Here is a 22715-nt window from a genome sequence, read left to right as displayed (position 1 = left end):
CTTTTTATGTTGTGCTGTAGATTTCTAATGAACTGTATCCTGTATTGTTACCGGCTGGCAATTTATACCTTGTATTTTTTTCCAAAAAGTTTATTAAGACTAACAAGAAAAAGGAGCAATTGTTAAATAGATCTCAGGCTGTAGAGGTGTTGATAGATATATATATATACACACACGCACACTCACACACACGGGAAAAAATTGTACAGACTACATGATAAGGATGCTAAAATCTTTATAAGGTCAGGTATTACTGTATTAGAAACCACGTTCCCATGTGAGCACGTGAGTTATATTGACTCACATGCCAGATTAAAGAAATTCTTTGCTTTCTATCTATCTATCTATCTATCTCATATCTATTTATCTATCTATCTATCTATCTATCTATCTATCTATCTCATATCTATCTATCTATCTATCTATCTATCTATCTATCTATCTATCTATCTCATATCTATTTATCTATCTATCTATCTATCTATCTATTTCATATCTATCTATCTATCATCTATCTATCTATCTATCTATCTATTTCATATCTATCTATCTATCTCATATCTATCTATCTATCTATCTCATATCTATCTATCTATCTATCTATCTATCTATCTATCTATCTATCTATCTATCTATCTATCTATCTATCTATCTATCTATCTATCTATATCTATCTATCTATCTATCTTCAGGTAGTCATTTAATGGAGAAATGTGGGGAACTCACATCCAGTGCATGTAGAACACAGAATCAGCCATATGGTTGTATAACTCAATAGCTCATTTAGCAAGCCCCCTGCTAGGAACGAATGCCCAGAGGAGCATTTAAAACAAAGTGTGAGAAAACTGTGTTTTAATACTGGCGGAGAGATAAGAAATGTGTTAGCTCATGCACCACGTTGTAGCACCAATGTCGCTATGATGGAATATTGCATTTCCCAGTGCTATTCATGTTGCTGGACCTTTTAAACACTGCTATATACATGATCAATGTATTGCTAATCGTCGAAACACACACTTATATATTATCAAGCATTTAATAGAATGAGAAATCTTCTTAAATCTGGAAAACATTGGTACTCTGTGATAACATTTGGGGACATTTATTAAAAATGCCTTAAATGAGTGTAACGTTAGACCAGATATTCAGAAAATTCGCCAAATTTATTACAATGGCAGACACTGTGTGATAACATTCAGCGCATATCACTAGACATGTTAGACACTTTCCTCTTTTTTACGCTGCTTCTTGGGTGGCATACTTTACACCAATATTTTGCGCTAAAAGTATGGAGAACACCATTAATTTATCTGGTGCATTTTAAGACTACTCTTAGCCACGCCACTTTCAAAACGGTCGCGTGACGTGTAAAAAGTGTCTGAAGCACATAAATTTGGCACACAGCATGTACACCAGTTTTTATCCACAATTAGAGCCAGAATTTGTACACATTTTGCTGTGTAAATCTGGCCCATTGTGTTTGATAAGTCTACAGAGTTCCACTTGCTGTGGACTCTCCATGTCACTCGCATTGTTAAATGATTCTGGAGGTATCAGTCATTACTAGGCCAAAGACTACATGGCCACACAAAAGTTAACAGCATAAGTAGAAAGACAGAGGTGTAATAACATATGGTAAGTGTGTAATAATAACGGAGCCATCTCACCAAGAAAATGAATGCTACATTTTACAGCTTATTTGCAGCTAGCAGCTTCTCACTTTACTTCTGCTCCATGAATGAAACAATGGCAACCATATAAAGCTCCTTAAAGGCTATGTACACCTTTGAAATAGGCATTTTTATTTAAAAACCAAACTATCAGTGTGTTAAAAATGATTTTTGCTTTTTGAGATACAGCTGCTTTTTATACAGAGCAGCTGTTTCTTGTGCTGAAACCTGTATCTTTCAGGTCGGCGGGACTGACGGGTTTAGTGTCAGCAGGTCCTGTGTGTCTATGACATGCAGGATCGAGCTATCGATCATATGTAAGTTCATAATTTAGATGTGATCGATTACAGGTGGATCCTGCGTGTCAGAGAGACGCAGGACCTGCTGACACTTAACCTGTCAGTTCCGCTGACCTGATGGATTCAGGTCTTAGCGCAAGATACAGCTGCTCTGTATCCAGAATACAAAGCAGCTGTATCTCAAAAAGTATAAATAATTTTTAATAAAAAGTATTTTGAAAGTTGCACCAATCACACTGACTATTAAAAAAAAAATATAGATATATATTTCAAAGGTGTAAATAACCTTTACAGGACTTGTACGGTTTCAGGAAATGAATGTTATTTTTTCTGTAATAAAGTTATTACAATTTTCCAATATAGTTTCTGTATTAGTTTGTCATGGTTTTCAAGATCTTTGCTTGTTGTCATTGAGTAGGAACATTCACTGTTTACTCCCAGTGGCTAAAATTCTGTCCATGGTCATCTGATGGACACACAGGTGGTGGGATCATTAGGAGACACATCTCTTATACATGTACTGTAACTGTAACGAGCTGTGCACCTGTGTGTCCATCACATGATCGTGATTATTATCCACTGGAAGAAAACAATGAATGTTCCAACTGAATAACAACAAGCAAATATCTTGAAAACCGTGAGGAATTAATCTTGAAAGTATATTGGAAATTATATAACTTTTAATCATACAAAAAATGACATTAATTTGCTGAAACCGGACAACCCCTTGAACTATATTAGGAAACTAGCTGTGCGCGCGACTTTGTATGCGCAGACCACTGAAAAACTGTGCCCGCGACTTCGTACGCGCAGACCACTGAAAAACGTACCGATGCCGTTTTTTTATAAGTATACTCCTAGCCTTGGACCATACTCCAAACAAAGTGAAAAAAAAACAAAGACAACAAACAAACTTCAATTAACTCCTTAATGCCGAAGGACGGATATATCCGTCCACAGCAGCTGCTAGTTCGCGCAGGAGGACGGATATATCCGTCCTGTGATGGCGTGGGTACAGTCACTACACACGCGATCAGCGGCAGGAGCATGGCTGTTATACACAGCCTGGCTCCTACTGCAACTGCCGGAATCGAAGCGCGCTCCGATTCCGGCAGTTTAACCCATTAAATGCCGCTGTCAATAGTGACCGCGGCATCTAATGTGTTTGACAGAGGGAGGGAGCTCCCTCTGTCACCCCATCGGTGCCCCCGCAAACAAATCGCGGGTCGCCGTTGGGTTTCCATGACAGCCGGGGGCCTAACAAAGACCCCCAGGTCTGTCTTCAGCAAATGCCTGTTAGGCGATGCCGGAGGCATGACCTAACAGGTTGCCTGTCAGTTTTACACTGACAGGCAATAATGCTTTGGTATACTAAGTATACCAAAGCATTATATATGCGATCAGCAGATCGCATAGTGAAGTCCCCTGGTGGGACTTAAAAAAAAAAGTGTCAAAGTTTGTGAAAAAAAAAAATTACAGTCAAAATCAAATAAAACTACTTTTTTGGCCCAAAAAGTGGTTTTATTTAGTAAAATTGTCAAAACAAATAACACATACACATATATGGTATCCCCGCGATCGTAACAACTTGACCAATAAAATTAACACACTAATTAAACCGCCGGATGAACGGCGTCCAAAAAAAACCGCAAAAAACCACGGCAAAATTCTCTCTTTTCTCCCATTCCCCCCATAAAAAATAAAATAAAAGTTAATCTATAAGTCCTATGTACCCCAAAATAGCACTAATGAAAACTACATCTTTGCCCGCAAAAATCAAGCCCACATACGACCACATCGACGGAAAAATAAAAAAATGACGGCTCTTGGAACGCGGCGATGCAAAAACAAGTAATTTTTTTCTAAAAGGGTTTTTATTGTGCAAACGTAGAAAAAACATATAAAACCTTTACACATTTGGTATCCCCGTAATCGTGCTGACCCATAGAATAAAGTTAACATGTTATTTACGCTGCATAGTAAACGGCGTAAATTTATAACGTGAAAATGAATGCTGGAATAGCTGCTTATTTTCAATTCTCTCCTAAAATAAAGTTAATAAAAGTTAATCAATATATTATAAGCATCTAAAAATGATACAATTACAAAATACAACTCGTCCCGCAAAAAACAAGCCCTTATACGGCGATGTCGACGGAATAAAAAAAAAGTTACGACTCTTGGAATGCGACCGTGAAAAAACAAAAAATAATCATTAACGTTCAAAATGGCTTGGTCATTAAGGGGTTAAAAATAGTTTTCTTTCAGTAGTCCGGTTCACTGCGACAGCGCTTCCCTGTAAACCATGTTAGCAGTAGAACCACCAGGGATGTGTGCATAAAGATTGGTGGAGTTGCTAATACGGGAGAGAGCCACATGGAGCTGACCACACTGAGGTCCACGCCCGCAACGCGCAGCATTTGGCCCTGCGCTTTGTTGATGGTCATAGCGTAACATAAACTGACAGGAAACTGTACACGGTTCAAACTGAAGGGAAAATTATTTGGAATGAGGCTGATTCGGGGTATAAAAAAGCTATCACCTACGCCGCATCCATTGTTTGCAACCTCTACCTTATCTAACAATCGGTATAGATGAAATTTGGAGCAGTTGCCCATAGCAACCTACTGGTGTCTATTTTTCCAAGACAATACAAAATGAACGTAAAAATGTGATTGGTTGCCATGGTTTCCATGTGTTTGTTGTTGCTGTACTAATGTAAATGAATTTTTGAAAACATTAAATTTGCATATCTTCTGATTGAGTGAACCGATTGTGATGAAATAAAAACTAAATGTTACTTCAAGTTGACCCCTATGTTTTTCTAAAAACTCCATCCGAATTGGGTCCGTAGTTTTTACGTGATGCGTGCACAAACAGACAAGAATTCCAAAAATGATCTTAATGCATGCTATCACTTATCCTTCATCCCCCCAATTCTGTTTTTTTCGTAAATATTTTCAATGTACAGACACGCAAAGTTTACACTTTTATTATATGTAGAGATTACATAAATAGCAATGGCCTGATATTGTGCTAATGTTGGAATAGTTTTAGTCAGCGGTGGGAGTGTTTGAGTAATACGCATGCGGAGACACTGGGAATGCATTTGGAAATATATGCAGCTGTTCACACCAGCCTGCAGCAGCAGTCTTCTAATGGGTCACAGACTTTGCAGAACCTGTGCGGGATTTCAATTCCTCCATCTGCCCTTTTGTGTCTAATGAACTCACTTCCTAGTTGAGAGAGAGATTCTGATAACTCGGTGTAGGGGAATTTTCATTTATCCTAAAATATATTCACGTGGTTCACTAAATGTGAAGGTCACACACACCTGTCATTTGAAACAAAACACACAAAAGTAAAATGTTTTCATAGGCAGGATCCTCTATAAGTGTGTCTCATTCTTAATAGATGTTTATAGATCTCAATATTTGTTAATGTATATGTCCACTCCTTTGACACTGCCATATTGGGACTATTGTCTGCTGCTGGCACTACTGATATTATATTCCTATAATGCCTTTTCTAATATTTCTAGCTTCACGACATATTGACGAGCCCACGTGTCTATCCGGGTTGCCGGCAAGGAATTCAAATTGTGTTTTATTAAATAGACAAGTTGTATTTCTGTCTAACACTATAATAATCCCTCATTGCCTCAACATTTAACCTATCGAAAGTTACAGACTGTTTTTGTGTTTTTTTGAAGGATGCCGAAGAGTACACCGATCTTCCTGTCAGGCACAATGAAGACCAAATGAACAGTGAGTTGGCAAAACAACTTCCTATTGAGGTGAACCCGCATTCCATGGACAGCGCGCACACCAAAACACATCTGCTATTACAAGCCCATTTCAGCAGGTCCACGTTACCTTGTCCTGACTATGCCACGGACACCAAAACTGTGCTGGATCAAGCCATAAGAGTGTGTCAGGTGAGTTTTCACTTTTCATCAGAACGGTTTGCTGCACTACTACTGTAAACTCAGCCATTTCTGTATGGGTATATATACACGAATTCAGCCATAACATGAAAAAAACTCTGATAGGTGAAGTGAATAACATTGATTACCTGGTTACAATGGTGCTTGTAAATATAAGGCAGCAAGTGAACAGTCCGTGTATTGGAAGCAGAAAAAATTAGCAAGCGCAAGGAACTGGCCGACCTTGACAAGGGCCAAATTGTGATGGCTTGGTCAGAGCATCTCCAAAACGGCCGGTCTTTTGGGGTTCTTCCCAGAATGCAGTGGTTAGTACCAATCAAAAGTGGTCCAAGGAAGAACAACCGATGACCGGGTCGTGGTCCTCTAAAATGGGCATGCGAGCATCAGAACTGGACCATGGAGCAATGGAAGAAGGTGGTTTGGTCTGATGAATAACATTTTTTGCGTTCACATTTCACCTTCTTTATTGCAAATTACGGTCACAGCATATGAAGAGCAATCAGCCTATGGCTGAGAACCCCTTTAATCAGAGCGGACTTGGTGGCAAATGCATATGCTGCATGTGGCTATAACCCATACCCTATAAAATTCTTAAGAAACCATGTATAATTACAAGTTTTTAACACATGTTTTCACATGCTGTTTTTGATGCATTAAAAAACAAAAAAAAAGGACTGCAAAATATTTTCCTTTTTTAATTTCTTTTTTTTACAAAAAATTTAGTAAGAACTTCATGTGTGAACAATACTATTGGTGTCAAATCACACCACCAATTACCCATGTAAACCTGGCGGTATATATATATTTTTTCCCCGTTATGATCAGTGTCAGCAGAGTGCACCCACTATTAATAGTGGCAGCAGTGTGGCCCCCGTTATTAAAAGCACCAGAGTTTTTTTTCTTTAACAGTGTTAGTTATGCCGCTTTATTCAAAATCTATGGGGCTGACGGAAACAGCCGAGTACAGCGCTCAGCTGTTTGTCAGTCCCATAGACAGTAAATGGAGCGGCAGGGCTCATGCTCGTCTTCCGCTCCATTCAAGCCTCTTCTCATTGTGGTGGGTGCAGTGAAGAGGAATGGGTAGTTTGGGACACCCGTTCCAGTGATCTGTGGGGTCAAAGCGATCAGACACTATTACCTATCCTGTGGATAGTTGATAAATGTTGATTCTGGGAATATGCTTTTAAAGAGGCTCTGTCACCTCATTAATGTGATCGGCGCTGTAATGTAGATTACAGCAGTGTTTTTTATTTAGGAAACAGATCAATTTTGACGGTTATGACCTATTTTAGATTTATGCTAATGACTTTCTTATTAGACAACTGGGCGTGGTTTACTTTTTGACCAAGTGGGCGTTGTAAAGAGAAGTGTATGGAGCTGACCAATCAGCGTCATACACTTCTCTCCATTCATTTATTCAGCACATCTGAAGTGTCTTGAGAGTTAATAGACATCGCTTCCAGCCAGGACGCGATGTCTATTCACAATCCCGACACTTCGGTAACGTTTGTGTGGGACTTACAGCACAGAAAGCGTAATCTCGCGAGATCACGCTGTAAATGACAGTTTACAGCGTGATCTCGCGAGATTACGCTTGCTGTGCTGTAAATCCCACAACGTTACCGAAGTGTCGGGATTGTGAATAGACATCGCGTCCTGGCTGGAAGCGATGTCTATTAACTCTCAAGACACTTCAGTAACGTTAATGTGTGAGTATGTGACTGCACATCATGATCTAGCAAGAACACTATGTGAATAAATGAATGGAGAGAAGTGTTTGACGCTGATTGGTCAACGTCATACACTTCTCTCCACAATGCCCACTTGGTAAAAAAGTAAAAACACGCCCAGTTGTCTATTAAGAAATCATTAGCATAAATCTATAATAGGTCATAACTCCATCAAAATTGATCGTTTTCTAAATAAAAAAAACTCTGCTGTAATCTACATTACAGCAACGATCACATCATGTACAAGATAGGGCACTTATAATGTGGTGACAGAGCCTCTTTAACTAGCACAATGTGACAATCCGGCCCTCAGACTAAAAAGATTGTGCACCCATGCGTTAAACGCATGTTTAACAGTGGCATCCATCGCCCATAGGCAATAATAGTATACGTATAATGGATACGTCATGAAAAGAGTTATGAGAGTTCATGACGTATTTATTGAACAAATGCCATTATAGTTTATGGGTGACAGATTTCACTGTTAGGCACCCATCACAGCCTACATTTAACGTTTATTAATCACTGGTCAGAGCGGTTTTGGCGGCAGGAGGGGGACCTATGCAATATTAGGAGGGTGGTTTTAAATGTTTTAACGGTGTATATATAATAAAATATAAGCTTATGGGGCATATTTCCATTTATTCAATACAAGAGTGAGATATAAGATCGATATAAGAGTGAGTAGATAGATTGCAATGAATGACTTTAATTTGGCATGTGATCTACAGAACTGTATGTACAATGATATTGTTCATACGTAGTATTTTTTATTTATTTTTTTTATTTTTATTTTTAAGTTACACTTAATGACTTGTACATTTACAGCTATAAGGTTTTGACAGTCCTTTTAACCAAAGCATGGACTGAGCCTTTCTGATGTTTTTATAGATTGAGTATAGTTTGAAAGTTCCCATCCTCCCACAGAAAGTGTCCCAAAGCTTTTGGAATCATTGCTGACAGGAGAATGGGCAACCCACCACATTGATGTATCGCGGCTTTTCCAATAAAAAAAATGTCCATCCCATGACAAAAGCACACGTGTAGAGGCACAAGCTATGGAAATAGTTGTTAAACATATCTAATTTATCTGAGCTTTTCATTTAATACCTGCTTGAAGCAATTTGCTTATTAGTTACGGTTGGTGAACAGAGGTTACATTTTTGTGAAGTTAAGGCTATAGTAAATCTCTGCTCTCACCCCCCCCCCCCCCCACTGACCGATGGGTGAACTCAGAGCAACAGGGGGAAATGAGCAGCTTCAGTTTACTATAATGCAGGTACTTTCTTGAAAAGCAAGGATCATTATTTTATTTGACTTACTACAAGTTACCATTGCGGCACAGCCGGTGTCGGCGGAGGAATAATCTGATCGGTCTGTGTGTAAAATGCCCATAAATTGTGTATACTTCAAAGCCATTTGACTAAACTATCAACTGCATTAAGACGCACATCCAAGTAGATGGAGACATAAAAAGCCGCAAGTCATTGCCACCCACCTTTTTGTTGTATGGGAGTGGATAACATGATTAGTGCTTAACCCATTTGGTGTGATCATTTCACTTAAGCATTAGCTGGGAAATGTTAATCACAACTTTAATTCATCCCGCATTAGCATTTTGATTAACTCGGCACTAGCTGGAATACTTGAAGCTCTTAGAGCCACACATAGCGCCTGGAAATGACTTTTTCATTAATTGAGTTTGTTAGACAGCAGCTGATCTTAGGAACAACTGTTGCACGGGAAATTATTATAGAAACACATATTGTGTTATAAAGTGGAAAATGTAGATTTTCAGTCTTCGGGAACGTTATCAACAGATGTCCAAAATTGGTTACATTGTGATTTATAGTCAGGGTGTTATAGTACAGATGTCACAATGTTAAATCTGTAACAGGGCCCCCCCCCCCCCCTATCATGTGCCAGTTATAATACTGTTGTCTTGTTATGTGGCAGAGGGGACTTTGGGCCCCCTCAAGCACCAGGGCCAAGGTGTGATTACTACCTCTGCCCCCCCTATAGTTATGCCCCTGATTTCCTTATTGCTTTAGTTCCTTTTGTAATAATTTCCCACTGAGGATTGTGATGGATTTTTTACATCAGGTGTCTATTGTATTAAGAAAGTAATGTGTACCATACAATTTACTCCTACTAGGACTTTACTATGGGATGCCCATGTCCCTTTCTTTACACTAAGCAAAAAATGGGAATGGGGGAGCAACACAGTGGATCAGTGCTTTGAATCGATTTCATGCAGCACTGGGGTACTGGGTTTGCATACAAATAGGTACAAAATCTACATGGATTTTTAGATATTCTCGTTGTGTTCGCTTGGGATTCCGTTAGGTACTGTACTCCTGTATGTGTGTGCACTCTTGATATCGTCAATTACAATTTAGTTTGTGAGCTCCACTGAAGACAGTGACCACAACACTGCACATTATATTGATGATATCCAAATAATAAGAAACACATTTTTGTGTTGCTCGTTTCCCCTCCATAGTGTTCTGTACATGGTCAACAGCAGGTTTAGCACATCTGAGCAATTTGTAGGTTATGACCTTGTGTGTAGTAGCCTCTTAATGTTGTTCTGTTCTGTAGCAGATGCTGGTATTTTTTTTAACCTTCTTTTTCCTAGAACAACAATTCCCATAAACATTTGGTAGCTCTAAGTAAAGAGGATGGCATTATTGTCATTGTGTTTCATATTGTTTTCAATTCTCTAATACAAAAAAAAAAATGATGGTCTTTTTCAGAAATTGACTCTCCTAATGGTCACTGTGAGGGGTCACAAAATGAAGCTCATTTGTTTGGCAGAATCTGTAACACTGATGTGACCTCAACCCTCCCACACTTTCCTTAGAGAAAAGATCAAACATTCACCCGGAAAATGGGGATATATAAAGACCGGTCATTTGATATAGTTAACATATAATATCTAATGTTAAGGCAGCGAAAATAGAGTGAGAATTGATTGTTTCAATTGTAATGCTCTTGTGTACAAGGGATTGTTTCCCACAGCAAGAAGTACTCACTATTGCACACAGAGTTATCCAAGAGGTTAAAAAATAACTGTGCAATAAGTGAGATCCTTCAATTTCCTCAATAAACTGGGAGGGAAGATGTTTTATAATTTATGCGCGGGAGTGCCAACTTGGTAGTAGCTGCATAGGTCTAAAGATGTGGAACATGTTCCTAAGGCTGCTTTTAGACCAGCGTAATATGGGTACTTTTTTGCGCCCGTATTACGGATGCAACACGCGGCCCTCCTGCGATTCATCAGAACTGGAGTTGGAGCACAATAGGCTTCTATTGTGGTCAATGATTCCTACTCTGAATGGTCCCCGGTAATAAGTGGTGTACCCCAGGGTTCAGTGCTGGGACCACTATTATTCAACTTATTTATTAATGATATAGAGGATGGGATTAATAGCACTATTTCTATTTTTGCAGATGACACCAAGCAATGCAATATAGTTCAGTCTATGGAAGATGTTCATGAATTGCAGGCAGATTTAAACAAACTAAGTGTTTGGGCGTCCACTTGGCAGATGAAGTTTAATGTAGATAAATGTAAAGTTATGCATCTGGGTACCAACAACCTGCATGCATCATATGTCCTAGGGGGAGCTACACTGGCGGATTCACTTGTTGAGAAGGATCTGGGTGTACTTGTAAATCATAAACTAAATAACAGCATGCAGTGTCAATCAGCTGCTTCAAAGGCCAGCAGGATATTGTCGTGTATTAAAAGAGGCATGGACTCACAGGACAGGGATGTAATATTGCCACTTTACAAAGCATTAGTGAGGCCTCATCTAGAATATGCAGTTCAGTTCTGGGCTCCAGTTCATAGAAAGGATGCCCTGGAGTTAGAAAAAAATACAAAGAAGAGCAACGAAGTTAATAAGGGGCATGGAGAATCTAAGTTAGGAGGAAAGATTAAAATAATTAAACCTATTTAGCCTTGAAAAAAGACGACTAAGGGGGACATGATTAACTTATATAAATATATGAATGGCACATACAAAAAATATGGTGAAATCCTGTTCCATGTAAAACCCCCTCAAAAAACAAGGGGGCACTCCCTCCGTCTGGAGAAAAAAGGTTCAACCTGCAGAGGCGACAAGGCTTCTTTACAGTGAGAACTGTGAATCTATGGAATAGCCTACCGCAGGAGCTGGTCGCAGCAGGGACAGTAGATGGCTTTAAAAAAGGGTTAGATAATTTCCTAGAACAAAAAAATATCAGCTCCTATGTGTAGAAATTTTTCCTTCCCTTTTCCCGTCCCTTGGTTGAACTTGATGGACATGTGTCTTTTTTCAGCCGTACTAACTATGTAACTCCAGTTCTAAAGAACCGCGGGAGGTTCGGATGTTGCATCTTTAGTACAGGCCCAAAAAAGCAACCGTATTACTCTTGTCTGAAGGCTGCCTTAACTCACCCCCCTTATACTCTGCACATACTCACTAATCTGGAAAACACTGAACATAGTTTGACTTGTGGTCCATCGCAAGAGAACTGAACTGTAGTGCTGATAAAGCAGAGGGATTCCCTGTAGAAGAGCTCTGCTCAGCCATTTATCATTCGCAATCACACTGTGTAAATGTTCGCGATAAAAAAAAAAGTGTATAGGCTCAAGACAGCGTTCCTTATAGAGAAGTTCTGATTTGGCCATGCCCTCCAGCAACTTCTTATGTTTTCAAGGGAAAGTAAGCGCAGTCAAATTGCTCATGGAAACCCAGTGTAATTTTAAACACTTAAATCCTGGGTTATAAAATAACCTGGAAGATTTATCACACAAACACATTAATAATTAACCTCATTAATGAAAAGCAAAATATTGCTTGTAAGTTAGATAAACACATACATGCAACACAAACCATCAGACTGAGAAGGTGTGAGTAATAAATGCTAATGTGCAGAGCCAAACGCAATGCACATAACAGCCTAATATAAATGTGGGGCTTTTAGAATATTGTTACAAGTGACCCCAAAAGCTGTTACAAAAGGCTGCACCGTGTAAAACAGAAGGCTTCATGGAAACCGTATACAGCTTAATGAAGTGAAGGACTGCGTTATTGTTGTGAAGGTCGCTCCAGTGGTGATGTATGTATGGGAGGTCTAGGGCTGAGCTTCTTTCTCCTAAAGTTTTCTTTTATATTTAGACCAGGGAGCAGTTAAAGAACATGCAGAAAAAAAATAAAAATCTTAATTCCACACTTGCATAAATGTGTTGGCAATATTTACACTTGGTAAAATAAATCTGAAACTCAGACCAGGCGCTTAAGTGTCCATGCTGTCACATATTAGCCCTAAAAGTATGAAGGTATGGTCACACATAATGGTAGTGCTGGTCACGTGTACAACATTTTATTAAAAAAAATAGCTTTGATTGACATAGGTTGGGGCTTTCAGTCATAAAAAGGTACAGTGCGTACATTTTATCTTGTTGAACAACTGGGTGCATATTATAATACTGATTTGTATCCGTTTGCTATTTACAGCCTCAAATAACATTGTGTGCACGAGGCCGCGTGATTGCTTAGTCGGGTGCTCTATGTCGAAGATATTCTCCCCTGGAAACTTTGTAATACGGCATCCGATGGGGCATTCCACAATTCTTTTTCTGTTAGATTTGTATGGAATCAAAGGCATACTGAAGTACAGTAAGGACCCCAATGTGCCTCTATGGAAACCATTTTATGGCTCTTATATATGTTGAGAATAAAAGCGATGCTCACCCAAATAGTCGTTTTAAAAAAGGTGTTTCTTTATTCCAATCCCTGTGGGATCTTCACACAAGGCCCAGGGTGAAGCCATCTTCACTGCCTCTGACGCTGTCCAATCGGCATTAGGCAGCTTCTGACAAGCCTTGCCCAGTGTGATCCCGCAAAACCACGCTGGGCAAAGACTTCTTATGAGGAACATTTGTCATAAGCTGCATCGTCAGTGGTAGAGGTAATGGCTCCACCCTGGGAGAGTCACTGTAGTTTACATCCCATTGGTTATCTACAGTGAATAACCATATCAGACGCCAAAACAACGGGGGACAATTACTGAAAAAGTGGGGGGGGGGGTAGAACGAAAAAAAAATAGCTCTGGAAATAGGGAGTGTGCTAAAGGTGATGTATGTAAATTTGGTGTTAGGACCTGGTGACAGGTCCTCTTTAAGGAGATTTGTCAGAACTAGTAATATCTATACTGCAGATACTTATACCGGTCTGCACACACCTTCAGAGTGAGAACACACAAAGTGGCTGCTGCACCCGTCCGAAACCATGCCCACATACAGTGATGGGTGCGTGCACAATTTTACTGGTTATAAGTGTGGCCATTCACCATCACATGTGGGCGCGGTTTTAGCTGCCGCTCCATGTATTCATACCCTCGTATTCACACCCCCATAGGGATTGAGCAGTAAATTAGATGAAAAGGGCAGGATGACCTAATAAACACACTGGTTGAAGAACAAGTACATATGTACTTATGAACAAGTGCTTATTAACTATCTAAAAGATTTTGAAAAGAGACATAGGACAAGGCACCCCCATTATTTGGTTCTAGCATTTATTTGTTTACACTTGGCATCACTGTACATTAATATTTAACCCCTTCCCGCAAAGCGCAGTACCATTACATCACGGTGATAGTGCCGGCTCAGGAGCTGAGCCCGCACCATCCCCAACGGGTGCCAGCTATATGTTACAGCTGGTTGCCGGTGGCTGCAATGGCAACCGGAGGCCTAATACTAGCCTCCCGGTCTGCCAGCAACGGAAGCCTCCTATGCCCCGCTCAGAGGCAGGGCCTAAAAGGCTTCCAGTACCATCAGCAAAATGGCGCCAGATCATCAGCAGTGGGTGTCCGCTGTAACGGCAGGAACCGTAGCTTCTGGCCATTACCCATTTTAGTGGTTTGTAGCAAATCAGCAGCCCTGCCATGCAATGGCAAGGCTGCCGACTGCTACTATGGCAACAGGAATCCTAACAATGGCCTCCTGTCTGCCATTATCGAAGCTGATTAGGCCCGACCAAAGGTGGAGCCTGATCGGCTTGCTGTCAGTGAACAACTGACAGTTCGAATACGTTGCACTACATAGGTAGTGCAATGTATTAGAACATCAATCAAACAGTTGGACCTTCAAGTCCCCTAGTGGGACTAAAGAAAAGTGTAAAAAAAGTAAAAATAAAAGCTGTAAAAAATAAAATAAAAGTTTCAAGTAATAAAATAAAAAACAATCTCCCTTTTTCCCTTATCAAGTCATTTATTATTGAAAAAAATAACAAAACCATACATATTTGGTATCGACGCGTCCGTAGCGACCTGAACTATAAAAATATGATGTTATTTGTCCTGCGGACTAAACGCCGTAAAATAGCAAACTAAAAAATACTGCCAGAATTTCTGTTTTTTTGGTCACTTTGTCTTCCAAAAATGTAACTAAAAAGTGATTAAAAAGTCGCATGTATCCAAAAATGGTACCTATAAAAACTATAGCTCGTCTCACAAAAAACAAGCCCTCATATAGCTCCGTCGACAAAAAAATGTAAAAAGTTATGGCTCTTACAACATGGCGACAGAAAAAATACATTCTTTTTACAAAAGTAATTTTATTGTGCAAAGCATTGTAAAACATGAAAAAGTGCTATAAATTTGGTATAGCCGGAATCGTACTGAAAAGTTAACATGTAATTTATGACGTGTGGTGAACGCTATATAAAAAAAACTAAGCCAGCCAGAATTGCTGTTTTTTGGTCACCTTGTCTCCCACAAAAAAGGATAAAAAGTGATCATTCGCATGTACCCCAAAATGGTACAAGTAAAAACTATAGCTCGTTTTGCAAAAAAACTGCCCTCTATATACAACTACGTACAGTGAAGGAAATAAGTATTTGATCCCTTGCTGATTTTGTAAGTTTGCCCACTGTCAAAGACATGAACAGTCTAGAATTTTTAGGCTAGGTTAATTTTACCAGTGAGAGATAGATTATATTAAAAAAAACACAGAAAATCACATTGTCAAAATTATATATATTTATTTGCATTGTGCACAGAGAAATAAGTATTTGATCCCTTTGGCAAACAAGACTTAATACTTGGTGGCAAAACCCTTGTTGGCAAGCACAGCAGTCAGACGTTTTTTGTAGTTGATGATGAGGTTTGCACACATGTTAGATGGAATTTTGGCCACTCCTCTTTGCAGATCATCTGTAAATCATTAAGATTTCGAGGCTGTCGCTTGGCAACTCGGATCTTCAGCTCCCTCCATAAGTTTTCGATGGGATTTAGGTCTGGAGACTGGCTAGGCCACTCCATGATCTTAATGTGCTTCTTTTTGAGCCACTCATTTGTTGCCTTGGCTGTATGTTTCGGGTCATTGTCATGCTGGAAGACCCAGCCACGAGCCATTTTTAATGTCCTGGTGGAGGGAAGGAGGTTGTCACTCAGGATTTGACGGTACATGGCTCCATCCATTCTCCCATTGATGCGGTGAAGTAGTCCTGTGCCCTTAGCAGAGAAACACCCCCAAAACATAATGTTTCCACCTCCATGCTTGACAGTGGGAACGGTGTTCTTTGGGTCATAGGCAGCATTTCTCTTCCTCCAAACACGGCGAGTTGAGTTAATGCCAAAGAGCTCAATTTTAGTCTCATCTGACCACAGCATCTTCTCCCAATCACTCTCAGAATCATCCAGATGTTCATTTACAAACTTCAGACAGGCGTGTACATGTGCCTTCTTGAGCAGGGGGACCTTGCGGGCACTGCAGGATTTTAATCCATTACGGCGTAATGAGTTACGAATGGTTTTCTTGGTGACTATGGTCCCAGCTGCCTTGAGATCATTAACAAGTTCCCCCCTTGTAATTTTCGGCTGAGCTCTCACCATCCTCAGGATTAAGGATACCCCACGAGGTGAGATTTTGCATGGAGCCCCAGATCGATGTCGATTGACAGTCATTTTGTATGTCTTCCATTTTCTTACTATTGCACCAACAGTTGTCTCCTTCTCACCCAGCGTCTTACTTATGGTTTTGTAGCCCATTCCAACCTTGTGCAGGTCTATGATCTTGTCCCTGACATCCTTAGAAAGCTCTTTGGTCTTGCCCATTGTTGTAGAGGTTAGAGTCAGACTGATTAATTGTCTGTGGACAGGAGTCTTTTATACAGGTCACCATTTAAGACAGCTGTCTTTAATGCAGGCACCAAGTTGATTTGGAGAGTGTAACTGGTCATGAGGAGGCTGAACTCTTAATGGTTGGTAGGGGATCAAATACTTATTTCTCTGTGCACAATGCAAATAAATATATATAATTTTGACTATGTGATTTTCAGTTTTTTTTTTATATAATCTATCTCTCACTGGTAACATTTACCTAGCCTAAAAATTCTAGACTGTTCATGTCTTTGACAGTGGGCAAACTTATAAAATCAGCAAGGGATCAAATAGTTATTTCCTTCACTGTATATGAAGAAATGTAATTAGTTAAGGCTCCAATAAGTCAGGAAATTAAAAAATATGTAGTTGTGCCGGCCCGAGGGGAACATTTCTTCTGTTTCAAGAGGCGATTTATCAAGGCAGTAAAAGTAGGGAACCAGGAAGGGGAGGGCCCAAACATATCTGCTGGAAGCGAGGGCGTCTGTATTATACCAGGACAACACTTTCCCAGTAAAATTCCCCAAACTGCAAAGGTGCAGATTGTGGACCAAAACGGGGATAAGAAAGGACAGTGCGACACTGGCCGGTGCAGAAAGGATTGTGTCACAGCGTAACACACATCTATGGATTATTTTACTGTTTACCCCATTATTATGCCACCTGACTATGCCCCTGATTTACTCTGCCCGGCTTACATTTGCCCTCACATTATAAACTGAAATACCAGCAATACTCAAACAAAACTACTACCATGCAATATCCACGCTCCAAAAGCCAAATGGTGCTCCCTCGCTCCAGCAGTTTACCTCCACACATATGGCATAGCCATACCCGGAAGATCCCTTTTAACAATTTTTGGGGTGTGCGTCTCCAGTGGCACAAGCTGGGCAAACATATTTCCCACTAAAATGTCACATCTAGGGAAAAACTTTAATTTTTACTTTGCACCATCCGCAGCGCAATCATTTATGGAAAAGACCTGTTGAGTGAAAATGCTCGTTACACCCCTTAATAAATGCCCTGAGGGGTGTAGCTTCCAAAATGGGGTCACTTCTCAGGGGTTTCTTTTATTATTTCACATCAGAGCTTCTGCAATTATAAACCAATACTGTGTAAGTTGCCAAATTAGGCCTCCACTTCGCATGGTACTCTTTAACTCCTGAGCCCTGTCGATAGTCCAGGAAAAAGATTTGGGCCACATGTAGGGTGGTTCTAAAACTGGGAAACACAGCATAATAATTAAAGAGCTGTCTTGTTATGGTGGCACAAGCCGGGCACCACTTATCGGCACATCTATGGAAAAAAAATTCACTCTGCAATATTGAATGCACACTAATTTCTGCAAAATACCTGCGGGGTTAACATGCTCACTACACCCGTAGGTGAATACCTTGAGGGGTGTAGTTTCCAAAATGGGGTCACTTTTGGGGGGGTTTCAACTGTTTTGGTCCCACAGGGGCTTTGCAAATTCGACATAACGCCCAGAAACCAATCCAGCAAAATCTGTATTCCAAAAGCAAAATGGCGCTCCTTCCCTTCTCAGCCTTGCCGTGTGCCCAAACAGCAGTTTATGACCACATATGGAGTATTGCAATACTCGGGAGAAATTGCTTTACAAATATTGTGGTTCTTTTTTTCCTTTATTTGTTGAGAAAATGAAAAATTTAGAGCTAAAGCTACGTCTTATTGAAGAAAAAGGATTGTTTTTATTTTCACTGCCCAATTCTAATAAAATCTATGAAACATCTGTGGGGTCAAAATGCTCACTACACCTGTAGATGAATTCCTCAAGGGGTGTAGTTTCCTAAATGGAGTCACTTTTTGGGTGTTTTCTCTGTTTTGGTTCTTCAGGGGCTTTGCAAATGCGACATGGCCTCCGCAAACCATTGCTGCTAAATTTGAGCTCCAAAAGCCAAACGGCTTGGGAGAAAATGCTTTACAAATGTTGTTTTGTTTTTTCTCCTTTAGTCCTTGTGGAAATGAGAAAAAATTTGCTAAACCTACATTTTCTCTGAAAGAATGTAAATTTAAATTTTCATGGCCTACTTCCAATAATTTCTGCAATAAACCTCTGGGATCAAAATGCTCACTTTACCCATAGACAATTTCCTTGAGGGGTCCAGTTTCCCAAATTGGGGGATTTCCACTGTTTTGGCACCGCAAGAGCCCTTCAAACCTGACATGGTGCCTAAAATATTTTCGAATAAAAAGGAGGCCCAAAATCCAGTAGGTGTTTCTTTGTTCTTCAGTCCATAAGCGCACTAGGACCACATGTGGGATATTTCTAAAAACTGCAGAACCTGGGCAATAAATATTGAGTTGTATTTCTCTGGTAAAACTTTCTGTGCTACAAAAAAATGGATTAAAAATAAATGTCTGCGGAAAAAAAATGAAATTTGTAAATTTCACCTCTACTTTGCTTTAATTCCTGTGAAACGTCTAAAGGGTTAAGAAACTTTCTAAATGCTGTTTTGAATACTTTGAGGGGTGAAGTTTTTAACATGGGGTGACTTATTGGGGGTTTCTAATATATAAGGCCCTAAAAGCCACTTCACAACTGAACTGGCCCCTGTAAAAATAGCCTTTTGAAATTTTCTTAAGAATGTGAGAAATTGCTGCTAAAATTCTAAGCCTTGTAACATCCTAGAAAAATAAAAGAATGTTCAAAAAACTATGCCAATCTAAAGTAGACATATGTGGATGTTAATTAGCAACAATTTTGTGTGGTATAACTGTCTGTCTTCAAGCAGATACATTTAAATTTAGAAAAATTCAAATTTTTTTACTTGTTCGCTAAATTTTGGTGTTTTTCACAATTAAATACTGAATGTATCGAGCAGATTTTGCCAGTAACATAAAGTCCAATGTGTCACGAGAAAACAATCTCAGAATCGCTTGGATAGGTAAAAGCATTCCGAAGTTGTTACCACATAAAGTGAAACATGTCAGATTTGAAAAATGAGCCTCTGTCAGGAAGGTCAAAAGTGGCTAAAGCGGGAAGGGGTTAAACGATAGTGGATCTCCGGTATTTGGAGTAAGTTGTTGCCACTTGTTTTGGAAAATTCCTACAGAAATCATAATCACTATTATACTGTATCTTTTTAGTTGTTCCTATGTACATGTTGGTGTACTATGAAGATGCAGTTATTTATTTGTAATCTTTTTATTTCCATCACATTTGTTTTTTTATAAGCAATGGTTCTAGGTATTATATTCTTAAAAGTGTCAAAATGTGCTAGTAATTTGTATCAACTGATGATTTTGAATTAAGGGTTAAAAGCACTACAAAACCTTGCCTGAAATCCCAGGTTAATAAATTTAGCCCTATAGCATTATAAGAGACTTACTCACCAATGACTCTGTTACCACCAACGTTAATTAAGAACAAAAGCCGACACTAAAAGAGAATTACCTATTACATAAGGGATTTTCTGCCAGAATGAGATATGTAAAAAGTAACCTTTATTATATTGAAAATTGAAAGAGACCAAAATTGTAGATTACTAGAGGATGCTGAATTATACAAATTGCTTGATTTGGATAAAAATCTATGTTTCCATATGGAGGGAGTACTTAGTAAATAATAGTGCAGAAAAAATCAACAGCTCATTCATTGATGCATTGTAAATAACAACTGTTATTATCCTCACTCCTAAGAAAAACAGTTGATTTGAGTTGTCAAGGGAGACCCGCTGATTTACTACCGCAAGGCTTGATAAATTCTGGTATCAGCCGGTGTCCTAATGAATAGCAGGGAGTGTCATGAACTTCTGTTTGATTTACAATTAGCTTCCCGGCTACTGTCCAGTTAACTTAAGTCTGTACAGAAGAAAGGCTCAGCTGCAGTCTTACTTAGTTTAATAGACAACAGAATGCATACAAGGGACTTAATTTTCCTCTATTTGAAAATTAGCGTATTTATTTTTTTTGTCCAAAATGTGGGAAAAGAATAATAGCCACAGGTCAAAGTCTGTGGCAGTAGAAATTAAGTGACGCTTTTATGACTATTCACAAGCTAATTTGGGTACCTAAAATACAGACTTCAAAGTTTTGTTTTTTTCTAGATACAGGGCATTAAAAACAAGTACATCCTGTATACTCCGGTTATGGTTATGTATTTCTTTTAGTGGCCACAGCTCAGTTTCTCTCATACAGATATACAATCTGCTTCACACAGCTGTAGTTAAATGATAAAATTCTGGCTGCATTCACCACTAGGGGGAGCTTACTGCATACTGTTTTAATATGGAGTTCAATGTATAAATAGTATCCAGTAAGCTCCCTCTAGTGGTAATTATAATTTTATTAAAAAAAATACAATCATATGTTTTCTGAGGAACAATTTGTTACTTACATATGCAAGTGAACAATCAGGAACAAGGTACAAGGAGAATTCCTTGTACTGAAAATAAACAACAGTGCTAACAGTGTACAGAATTATAAAAACAGGGCTGCATTCTTCCAGAAGCAACACCTCACCTTTGCATGGGTTGTTTCTGGTATTGCAGCTCATCTCCATTGAAGTGATGGGAGCTGAGCTGCAATAGCACTCACAACCTTTGGAGAGGTATGGCACTGTTTCTGGAAGAAAGCAGTCATGTATTTTATAATTCTGTAAATTAATATCTCATCAGAATTTTATCATTAAACTCTGACTGCAGGCACTTTCTCCCGCACTATAAAGATATATTAAGAAATTAATCGGGACATAATTTAAGATCTGTTTAGATTTAAAAAAAGATAGAAAAGATTCACTTTAAGCAAGATTCTCCGATTTTTGGACAGTATTGGAAGTCCTGTCGCATGTTGCGTCCATGGCAAATTTTGTCAAATTTGATGGGAGCAACAGTGCTACATTCATTAAATAGCAATTCTGTAATAAATTCTTAATGTCCAACTAACTTCTCAGCTGCAGTAAATACATCACCAGACCACAGCGTTTAGGCATTTAGCTGCCTTGTTATATTATTGGATTCTCCTTGTAGATATGAATAAGACTATGTGAGGAGACCGTATTTTATGTAATTTCCTAATATATTCATGTAGTTTTAGTAAAGGTAAACACTTTAATCCCTAAAATTTCAGAGTTTAACCATTTTTACTGTCGGAGTAGCCTGGGTTTGGGAGAGCTGAAGGTACTCTAAGAATCCAGCCTCGCAGTCCAAATCAAGATAACAATTCATCGGAGAGATCACACAGACACGGAAGTTCATCAGTATCACACATGTGGCATTTCTCTAGAGCTTGAGGCCTTGTGCGGTTTATTTATACACAAAAAGACAATACAAGTTTGAAGACCAATAAATCATATATGATTTAGTTCCAGCCCAGTTATAGCAGTAGCTTAACCAATCACAGTAAAGGTCACTACATAGTATATACATATATTGCTTGCCTAAAGAAACTACAGAAGCATATCTATATATGGCCTCAGGAAATACTCCTGAGCCCCCTCCAATGTGGTCACAAGTTTCAGCTTTGTTAATTTTTCAACTGAAATGTTGCAAAGAAAAGATAAGAGTTTCAGTCTCATTAAAAATAACAAAACCTTATGCCTTGGGGTCTTAAAACTTCAATCTGTGATTAAATGTTCCAAAAACAAAAATTGGGACTTTCAAGGTCTAACACATTTTAGAATAAAATTATTAACTCTCTATACTATGGATTTTTCTGCTGAATGGTAAATCATTAAACAATAATTGCTCTCATATAGCCTACATCAATAATGGTCCAAGTAATACATTTTGGGGTACTCCCAAGAAGTCAAAATAGTTTATTCATTAGAGATATCAAATAAATGTATACGTCTAATTAAAAAACGAATTGTAAGTATACTATTACGGCCCAGGAGAGCAGAAAGTTTGGAATGTATGAGAAACCATATTTTTTTATCCCGAGTACGGTGTATTTT

General features: G+C 39.0%; 1 protein-coding gene across 4 annotated transcripts in view; it reads left to right on the top strand.

Moving 5' to 3' along the window:
* Positions 1 to 22715, top strand: part of ASCC3 (activating signal cointegrator 1 complex subunit 3) — a 630293-nt gene that overhangs the window by 591351 nt on the left and 16227 nt on the right. For all 4 annotated transcript variants that reach the window (XM_075862208.1, XM_075862206.1, XM_075862205.1 and 1 more), the window contains one exon: positions 5682 to 5906. In XM_075862208.1, coding sequence (XP_075718323.1) covers positions 5682 to 5906 — 225 coding nt within the window. The remainder of the gene's footprint in view (positions 1 to 5681; positions 5907 to 22715) is intronic.

This window comes from Rhinoderma darwinii, chromosome 4, assembly GCF_050947455.1.
Source record: "Rhinoderma darwinii isolate aRhiDar2 chromosome 4, aRhiDar2.hap1, whole genome shotgun sequence".
Classification (NCBI taxonomy): Eukaryota; Metazoa; Chordata; class Amphibia; order Anura; family Rhinodermatidae; genus Rhinoderma; species Rhinoderma darwinii.
The sequence above is the reverse complement of the archived record's forward strand: the minus strand, read 5'-3'. Positions and strand labels throughout refer to the sequence as shown.